We start from the raw sequence: 10,655 nt of genomic DNA on the forward strand, positions 1-10,655 counted from the left end.
ATCGCGACAGGCCTACTCTTACCGTCACCACACACACACACACACAAGTACACGGTGTAGTATAGTCATAACACTATACACTGTGTCCATGCTCTTAGTCAAAGTACACAGGTTAGTATTCTCTAATGAAGCATTATACAAAAATTTTAACTTCAACCATTTGGACCAAAAGGATTTGTAAGGAAGAGTTAGATTTTTGAACAGCTTTTCTGTAGTTTATATTTGTCATTTTAGTGTTTTTAATACATTTATTAGAAATAAAGTTTTTGGCAAGTCTCGAGTCAGATATAGTCATAAAAATATTTAACAATCTCCATAACTTTTCAGTGCAAACACAATATGTATGTATGTACTAAATATACCAAATATGTCTTTTGTACTGCACTAAATAACTTAACTATTCTCTATTAAAATAGTTATTTCTTTCAAAAACATTATATTATTTAGACAGCTCATGTAATCATTTATACTATTTATTCTTCATATTTGACCATTTATTGAATCACAGAGCAGTTCAGTCACAGTATGGCTCTAAAYATAAGCACACTATATTATTGTGAAGAAATAAATTTGTAGATATTTATGATAAACTACAATAAGAACACAGCGGGTTTTTGGCGTGGTGGTGGGTACACTAAGCGGASACTAGTCTTTTCTATAATATAGGGCAAACAAATGTTCATCTTTTAGAGTTAATGTTGTTTCATTGGGAGAACTGAAACAGTGGCTCAGCCTGTGTACACCTCGCTCCCATAACAGCGCTGTCGACGAGGAGAGTTTGGTCACGCGAGCAAAGTTGGACATAATCTGTTTGAYAACGAAGCTCTGAACACATAAACTTATAGTCTGTTAGATTTTAGATACCAACGTCTCAGGTAGCTCGGGGGCGAAGTGTGAAGGACGGGGTTTGCTCGCTCAGGAGCCAAGCTGCAGGCTGACYGGTGTTTATCCTGCAGACTGCTGCACCGACATCAGAAAGACCTGCCCTGCTCTGCTCTGATTGGATAAAGCTGTGGGGTTCGTTTGATTTGTTGAAAGCAACGTCTGTTTAAACCTGTATCAGACTGGGCAGCTTTAACAAGACCGCAACAGGAAACAAGCACGTTTCTCTTTTCCTCATTTTTTTAAAAAAACGAAAATACCGACATGGGCAAAATGTCGTCTGTTATTGTCATAAATGTCGGTTTATCACCCAGGCCTAACATACAGYACACTAAACGTCAACATCTAAATGTATTGTCAATAAAATGTATCTGYACTGGACGTCACATTCAGATAAAAGGCATGGATGTTTTGTGTTTTTGTCTTCCAGGGTGCTTCTATTCTCCTGATGCTCAATGCTTTCTTGCCAGGAAATCAGCAGTTCCGAAAGGGYATCATTCAATACCTAAAGCAGTTTAGTGGATCAAATACAGAAACTGCTGACCTCTGGAACAGCCTCGCGCAGGTTTTTGTATAATTATCAATATTCATCAAGCAATTTTTGTGCATTACTGTGTTACGTAATTTATGATGTCCCTGTTTTATTGTTGTCTTGCGTTAATCATCTTGTAATCTTCAGGGCTTAGCACAGAAATACTGCAGCATAAATATTAAAAACAAAAACGTTTTAAGCTCGTTGGCCTCAGCTGAAGTTTAATCCTGTTTCCCATGCTGCCCAATGATGTTTAACTTTACTCTAGTCTTACATTTATGTGTCAGTCACTTCCTAAAAATCTGTAAACAAGAATGTTTCACTTTTAGCCATTTATATGGATTTGAAGGATGTTGAATAGATTAAATCAATTTTTTTCACAATTTCGATACAATAAAAGTGGCATCAGTTTGTAGAGAGAGACTAAATGTTTTCTTTTATCTGCACATTAAGGTGTCCACGCAGCACCAGAATATATCAAAGATGATGACCTCATGGACGTCACAGAAAGGCTTCCCACTGGTCACTGTAAGCCGTAAGGGGGATCAGGTGATCCTCACACAGGAGCCCTTCATGCTCACCTCTGACAACACGGTGCACAGTTCCAGGTGGGTTTCAATCCTGCACACAGACGTGAGAAACACAACATAATCCTAACGGTGCTGTCTTTGTTTAGCTTGTGGAACATACCGGTCACGTATGTAAACGACAGCTGTAGTTTGGCCTCTGACTGCAGGCAGGTGTTCACGCTGGAGTCCAAGACGGGTAAAATACGAAACGCCAACCTTCCACGTGAAATGTCGGTGTTAAAGTTGCCATGTGAAACTGCATGTTTGTGTTTTAGGAACTCTGAACGTGTTAAAAAGTGTGAAGTGGCTGAAGTTAAACTACAAGAACACAGGTTTCTACATTGTCGACTATGATGAAGAAGGCTGGAATGCTCTTATTGATGCTTTGCTCACAGATTTCAATGTTCTGACACCTGAAGATCGAGCCTCACTCATACACAACATCTTTGCCCTCTCCAGGTATAAATAAAACTGAACAGTTTTTTTTTTTTTTTTTTCTTACAGTTTGGTGATTTAAAACAAGGGGAACCTTACCCAGTACTGACTTATATTTTTTCGTTTTTCCTCACCGCTATGTTTTGCCAACAGACTGGGACGTGTTTCTTTCAGTAAAGTCATCAGCCTGTTGAGCTACATATCTAAAGAAACGGAGACTTCTCCTGTGGTAGAAGCTCTGCTGCAGCTCAACAACATCTACAGGCTGCTTGATAAAAGACAAGAGTTTGAACTCGTAGCTCGTATGAAGGTATGCTTCAGTGTAAACGTTTATGCACCTGTGGTCAAAGTCACGATTGCCACGTTCCCATTAACCTAAGCTAAATGTGTTTTTGACAATAAACTTGGGCTATATAAGATTGTTTTTATCTGTAAGTCCTAAAGTTTATTCATTAGGATGTACAAATTCAAAGTTTTAATTCTACATTACTTCATTTAAAGGCACAGTGTGTAGGATTTGTTGTTTTCAGTGACATCTAGTGGTTGAGTGGTTGAATCATCCTCCCTGGTTCCCCCCCACCCTCCACTTCCAAACGCAAAGGAGTTGCTACGGTGTCTCTCAGGTGTCAAAAACCTTTGATAATTCCAACTACGATGTCTACCAGCAGCTTCAGGGCTAGTGATGTTTCAAGTGGTAAGATTATGAGCTTTAATAAGTAAAATTATCCCAGCTACAATGACAGACAACAAATATTACATTTATAGTATTACAACTAAAACCATTTTTGACACCGCCACCGCAGTTTGTCCTTCATGAGCCTTCGTAGATAAGATTGCGGTGCAAGATGGCGGCTGCCTGTAGTGGCGACCCGCGACCATGGAGATATAAACAGCTTTTTATAAGGTGAAAATAATAAAACAAGGTCTTTGTCTGCAATGATTAGACATGTTTTTTTATTGTCATTAGTGATTATCTCAATTTCGGCTAAAAGACTTGACAAAATCCTACACACTGTGCCTTTAATATTCAGTAGTGTAAGATACGGTGAGGTTAAGTCATAGACAGGTTTTTATGTGGGCTAATGTATTTAAGACCAGAGCTGTAAAGTAACTAAGTACAAATACTTTGTTACTGTACTTAAGTAGAAAATTTGGTTATCTGCACTTGAGTATTTTCAGCATACTTTTTACTTCTACTCCTTACATTTTTACACAGTTATCTGTACTTTCTACTCCTTACATTTTTACACAGTTATCTGTACTTTCTACTCCTTACATTTTTTAAAAAGGTAAGAAGTAGAAAGTCATTTCTCCTATTTCATTTCTGCTTGTTATTGTTTAAAAAATACTATCCTGAAAAATTGTGGCTCCTAGATAGTGAATGTAATCGTGGTTGGATGAGAAGTATAAATATATACCATTCTGATACTGTATTTAGTTTGTACATAATCCATCAAAGCTGCACACCTTTAGAAAAAATATTTTTTGAAGAGGCCACCTCCCAATAAATGTATTTTGGAAAATCTAACCGTTCATTTTTACTCAGTACTTTTACTTTTATTACTTAAGTATATTTTATGTCAGAAATTTACTTTTGATACTTAAGTACAAAATAAATCAGATGCTTTAAAACTTTTACTAAAGTAATATTCTTAAAGGAGACTTTAACTTTTACCAAAGTAGTTTTATGATAAGATACTTGTACTTTTACTCAAGTATCACTTTCAGGTACTTTATACAACAGTTTGACTATTATTTATGTACCTTATTTCTCTTAAATGTAACAGGCTTTCATTAAGAGCCATTTCGGCCCTCTGATGAGCTCACAAACGTGGGAGGAGAAGCAGAGTGTGTCCGAACAGGAGCTACGTGCAGCACTTCTCATGACAGCCTGTAATCTGAAGCATGATAATTGTACTCAACAAGCCAAAGACATATTCACACAATATATCAACTCCAACGGCACGTACAGGTGAGAGGTGATGGCAGCTAGATGATCTACTGTACGAACAGACACRATAATTAGGTCAAAGCTTGATGAGAATTAGGTGAATGAGCTGCAGCAGGAAACCTTGAGCAGTTGTGACCAAAACATCTATATTTGCAGGATTCCAGGCGATCTGCAGAAAGTCGTCTTCACAGTGGCTGCTCAGTCAGAGGAAGGCTGGTCGACTTTGTTCGGCTTGTACTCACATGCCATCTACGATGCAGAAAAGCGAAAGATGCTTCAAGGCCTCGCATCTACTCKGGACGCACACAGTATTGCGTGGTAAGTGTTTACATGTGTCCCTGTTGATTAATTTACAACTTTAAATCCACAGCGGCCYAGGGTGTAGCAGGCAGCTTATTTACTCTCAAGTGTGAAACAACCCACRTTGAGTGAGCAGCGTTTAACGTTTTATTACGATCTGTCCAGGATTCTCAAGGAAAGTCTTAAAGGGGAACAAATTCAGACCCAAGAGATGCATCTGATCATCAGAACGATGTGTCAGAACTTTGCTGGCTATTTGATTGTCTGGGATTTTATYCAAGTGAACTGGGACCGCCTCATAGAGAAGTAAGTAATAGCCTCATCACTTCTATCCCTGAAGACTTTTTTTTATTTCTTCAATAATAAATGAGCTGAAAATGAAAAGATAAGCGTGTCATTAGAGTTTTTACACGTCTGGTTGTAGGTTTCCTCTCGGCTCTTACGCCATCCAGACCATCGTCAAATCTGCTACCTCGCAGTTCTCCACTCAGGCACACCTTGATCAGGTACGTTTTAAAGTCTTTTTGCTGTTTGTCACATTCATGAGRGAGGTGTACACAATTAAAATTTTTATTTTATTTTTTRTGTGTGTCGCGCAGGTCCAGACCTTCTTCTCTAGTCTGAAGGAGCGCGGCTCTCAGATGAGGAGCGTTCAAGAAGCTCTGGAAACCATCAGGCTGAACCAGCGCTGGATGGATGAGAACTTGTCTACACTGAAAACCATTCTCTAGTTAAGGCWCCTCCAGCCGTCTCCACCCCAATAACAATCAAACTGGGTGTGTTTTCAGGACAGGAGCAGTGTTTGCACTATTGTTGGACTCGATCCCTGAACTCCCCACATCCAGACTGGAGCAGTAATCGTCAGTGACGGTTGTGCTCTAGCTGGGCATGAAGGAGTGTTGGGAGTTTTTGAGTCCTATGAGTTGTACTTGATAGCTCAGGGTGGCTCTGATTGTGTGTCTGACGTGGTACTGTCAGACCCAACACACACACACACACACACACACACACACACACTCCTCATGTATTTTATGCTGTCGACCAAACCTCCTCTGCAGTTTTCATTTAAGCCTCACGCCTGAGCCGACAATCATACTTCAGACGAACTCCTTTAGTCCTCAGATCTCAGGCACCAGACCAYGAGAGATGTCACATGGCTTCTTTACAAATCAAAAGTATGATGAATGTTATTGTTACTGTCTGCCAAACGGTGCAGCTTTTTAGCATTTTTTTAGCAAAACTTAACAGAAATTATTGCTGCTTGAAAAATCCTTAGTGTTAAATTAACATTGAGTCGAGTCACTCTAAACTATTCATGCAGGCTGAGGCGGTTGCTTTATTYGTCATGACTGAGTTGGGTTAGATAATTCTGTGACGTAAAATACCAAACACGTKTTGGCATTTGTTGAATGTACTAGATAACCTTCCCACTGTGTAACAGTAGAAATTGTACAAAAAAAAAAAACAGTGCAGGTTTAAACCAACCAATGTGTCTTAGGTGAGAACAGGCAGTGATCACTGGAGCCAAAGGGTCTCTTTTTCTCTCTCCCCCCTCCCTCCTACAGCCATAAACCCTGATCAACATGCTTTACTTTTAATAGCTTTTTGTTGTTTTGCAGTGCATTTGCTGCTCCAGCTCATACGTTCTCACCACATGCTTGTAAAGTTGTAATTATAATGTAAAAAAAAAAATATGTCAAACCTGTGTTTTTGAAAGTACTGTTTTAAAAATACTGACTTAACAATTTAATTTTTTTTCTGTTGTGTGTGTGTATATAGTGTAAAGCGTAGGGGGAAAATATTTTAGGTTTAGGGCAAAGCTCCTTTTTATTTTATTTTTATTTTTATTCAAACAAGCCAGAAGGAAGTCCTTTATATTACGTTCTGTTCTAAGGGCTAACCTGCTCACCTGTTCATAGCTGTTTAGAAGTTGTTGATTTTAGCCAAGCAGTTGGTTTTTCTCATGTTAACCAACCATGTTACCCCTCAGAGTTAGCTAAATATGAGGTGTTATTACATGTATGTCATGTTTGCTTTAGGATGTGAAGACATCTGAAGTGGTACGTTTTCAGATGACTTTCCTTTTACCCTGATGAAGTGTGTTCTTYGGTTCTTTCATTAGTCATGTTTTTATATGTGTCATGTATGTGAAAACTGTTTTTGTACAGRATAATGAATGCCACTCACTTATACAAAGGTAGGTGCATGAGATTAGTTTGACTCTCTCGTTAACGGTACCTTCAGAGAAGACTTTGTTCTGATAGTGATGAGTTGGGGATTATTGGATCCTTTAAGAAGCACACTGACTTCAGGGAGGGGAGGTAGAAAACAAGTGGTACCATTCAAGTCCGTTTAAAAAAAAATCAGTATTTCCTCTCATTTGATTATGTTCTCACAGCTTTAAAAAGCAACAACTTCAGTCTCATATTCATATAGCCCAGCTTGGTTCATCCAGTTTTACTTTTTGCAGGTTTTCTTTCTTTGGTACTTTTCCTCAGTGTTGTAAGCTTATAACAGAACACGTTATGTGCAGCAAACTCACAGTCTTTGTTTTTGCACTGACATGCTTTGGTTTTGTGTTTATTTCCATACGGAAAAAAAAAAACATTTTGAAAAGCTTTGGGTTTGTAATGAATTAGACCTGATTTTTTTTAATTATCATTTGTTTCCTGTCACTAACGGACAGAAGTTAAACTTTCTGTGTTTTACCAGCTTTAATGATTCAAAACGATGATCAACACTGACACTCCAAATAAAATGAAGCTGCGTCCAAATTTTCTCTGGTGTTACTTGTCAAAAACTGTAAAGTATGCTGCCTCTACAAATTAAAAAAATAAACATTTTATGAACCACCTTTAGCTTTGATAAAAACATGCCTTTGCTCTGGCATTTGGATGAAGTTCCACATCTGTTGAAAGTTGCCCAGGTTTAGACTTTGATCTTTGATTAAGGCACCTGTATTTATTTATTTTTAAAAATCTAATTATTTTATGATTCAAAATGTCAAAAACTGCATTTTAAATCACACAACCAGATAAATTCTGTTAAAACAAGGACAAAATATGAAATTTCTGCTGGTTCTTTGCTGTGCTTCACCACCAGAGGGCGTTCTGGCTCTTCTGGAAGCTGAGCACATCAGCCCTTAAAGCCACCCTGACCCTGAGAGACCACCCGACTGATCTGTGACCTCAGCTGACCTCTGACTAAATCTTCCTCCTGTTTCCACCGGGAGAGCCTCCTGAGGGAACTCGGTTCCCAGAGGTTATGAGTTTCTCTTGTCTGATAAATGATTAGTTATTTCTGTTGGCTATTTGCCATAAATTCAGAGGTCTATAATGTCCGGTCAGTTTAAAGTATATTTTCAGGTTCCATATTTATTTTCATTTCCAAATTCTCTGATTTATAATCCTAAAATTCATCATGTTAAAACATTTTGTTTGCATGAAGTAGATTGAATCCACATTATCTGGGTGTAAAGTCATAGATTTCCCTATTTAATGAATCTTTTCTTAATTTTCTCAATTTTTTTTCTTAATGTTCAGAATTACAATTATTGGTCCCCTCCTTTTAAATTATACAAAAAACTAAAAATGTAAGCCTTTGTTCTGAAAAAGCAAAACATCACTGAATTTTTTTTATCTTTTGCAGGCTTTATCTGGATTGCAAGTACCTAAAAACTTCATAATTAAAGGTTTATCTTATGATGAGAAAYGATGAAGTTGTAGCTGTAGTTCTCAGATGGGTCAGCGCTCCATGAATATGTTGTGAACGACTCTCAGCTACCACAGCACTTTTATTAACTGGGTTTGCTTTAAACGGTCCAGTAAGAATATTAAAACAAGTTTATCTGGAGTAAAAGCGCACATGCTCTGTTTATATYCCAGGAAATGTGTGCAAGGTGTACTAAAGGTGTGAGGTTTGCTGGGTCAGCCTGACATGAAAAAAAAAAAATCTGTGAAGAAGGTTTTGAAGATAAACGCCCTGATTTGTCCACCAATTTAGATTTTGGCATTTTCTCTGTCCAGATGACTGTGTCGTTAAAAAAAACTTTTTTCTGAGAGTCTGCTCTTCTTAAAGAAAATATAATAATGTAATATAAAGAAATCAGCTTCTACTTTTTCAAGGCTCTATACGTTTACGTTATAAATCTTGCAGCCACCATCTTCTTCTTGGTTGGTGCAACTCTTGATCAGTTAAACCCACGCAGTGACGTATTTCCAGCTGCTTCCTTACTGCTGATATGATCTCCCATAATCAATGTGTCAGTCACTGTTTTTTGCACTCTCTATGACAAACTTTACTGGATGCACATCAACCATCTGAACAATGTGACCCATCTAAAAGGTCACGGTGACTTTATCAGCCTCATTCACGTCACGGTCACCTCAGCAGCTTCTGTCAGATTAACCAGAAAGATGTAACTTGACTGATGACCGATACTGAAAAACTCAAAATACTGAATCAACCTGATGAGATTATGACTTGTTAGACCTGCTGTAAACATGCAAGCATTTGCTGGTTTGGTGCTGTATGGTTTGATGATTGACTGAGTATTTATCGCCAGCTGTTGAACGCCACATTCTTTATGCCTCGGCCTGTGTGTGTGTGTGTGCACATGTATACATTTGCAAAATATCTCATGAACTTATAATTAAACTATCGTAAATTCATCTCCAGATGTTCGTCTACAGCTGAATACCTTTGGAGTCAGTCTGTTACAAGAAAGCCACCACAGCTAAGCAAACCTAGCAAGCAGAAAAATGGCTACAACGCAGTAAGTTTAACAGACATTGGGCTTAAAGTTTGTATGTTAGTAGCTGAGAGTCATTCAGATCATATACTCTGAAGGCTAACACACTACATTTTGCAACATTGTGCATAAAGTTGTTTTTAAAATGTAACCAAACTCAGTTATTGCTCAACATAAGATAATCTTAGTCTAAAACTCAGACATAAACATCAGGACTTTCATTTTATTATGAGTTTTCAGCTGTGTTTTGTTWGAAAATTGCTGTTTCTGTAATGACACTTTTGTTTCCAACTCATTATGAAACTTTTGGTTTTACTCAGCATGACTGATTTTAGTTGAACAAAACTGCTTCCCTCAAGGAAGTTAGATAAGGTGCTTCCAGATTTCGATTACCTTTATCTCGCTGAAATGTTTAGGTTAGGAATATAATATAATAACCGAGCCCCACAACAATAAACCTGCACCAAATTAAATAAATAAATAAACCAGACAAAATGTTTTTTAAGAGACAGTAAAAAAACAGAAGAGGGGCGTGAATTCAGCTCATAAAATGAATACACTTGGGATCCARAAGCAGCAAATATCTGATGAGATCTTGTGTTGTATAACTTCTTGTAATTACCTAAATGACCACAGAGAACACAATTAAACTCATCCTGGAACATGTGCCGTTTCCTTTGGATAAAACCTGAGCTTTCCTGTGAACGCAAATGAAAGGGTGAAGAAAAAGTCTTGAAATGTGTTCACTTGTCACTTATGAAATTTTATTTGTTTTTCATGGGCACYGTCCCAGTTATTGTAAATAATGTGGTGTTCTGTTAGCAGATAGCTGATTTCTGTCAAACTTATGCATCTCAGCTCAATGAAATCCATGTTAACATCAGGTAGATATTGTTTATTAGGGAATGGCATAAATTTCTAAAACCTTGGTCAGATTTTTCGGAACCATTGTTTCCAGAACCTGGAAAAGAGAAACAGGTAAATGCACGGTTGAGTGTTTATTCTAAGAAATGTATTAAAAGGTTACCCTCAGTTCTGCACCCTGGCTATGGGTCCAACAATGTTTCTGAGACAAAAACACATTCAGATGTTACAAACTAAGATTCTTTTGTTAAGACATAGTTAACAAAAGAATCAGATTCATCTCTGTAGTTCTAAATGTCCTGATGCATCTCAGTAAACCAGGTAGAAAAATAAAAAATAAGTAAGTCTTCTGGATGGGTTCTTCTTTAATGA

At 37.7% G+C, this 10,655-nt stretch overlaps 1 protein-coding gene across 1 annotated transcript in view; it reads left to right on the forward strand.

The window, feature by feature from the left end:
* lnpep (leucyl/cystinyl aminopeptidase) overlaps window positions 1–5,745 on the forward strand; it is a gene marked incomplete at its 5' end in the record, with an annotated part of 15,499 nt that extends 9,754 nt beyond the window's left edge. Inside the window, 10 exon segments of the mRNA XM_014014450.1 lie at window positions 1,313–1,447; window positions 1,868–2,022; window positions 2,091–2,179; window positions 2,259–2,442; window positions 2,572–2,728; window positions 4,206–4,390; window positions 4,526–4,687; window positions 4,835–4,975; window positions 5,094–5,175; window positions 5,269–5,745. Coding sequence (XP_013869904.1) covers window positions 1,313–1,447; window positions 1,868–2,022; window positions 2,091–2,179; window positions 2,259–2,442; window positions 2,572–2,728; window positions 4,206–4,390; window positions 4,526–4,687; window positions 4,835–4,975; window positions 5,094–5,175; window positions 5,269–5,400 — 1,422 coding nt within the window.
* Between the last annotated feature and the right edge of the window lie 4,910 nt (window positions 5,746–10,655).

The sequence above is a fragment of the Austrofundulus limnaeus genome, unplaced genomic scaffold (genome assembly GCF_001266775.1).
Source record: "Austrofundulus limnaeus strain Quisiro unplaced genomic scaffold, Austrofundulus_limnaeus-1.0 Scaffold114, whole genome shotgun sequence".
NCBI classification, from domain to species: Eukaryota; Metazoa; Chordata; class Actinopteri; order Cyprinodontiformes; family Rivulidae; genus Austrofundulus; species Austrofundulus limnaeus.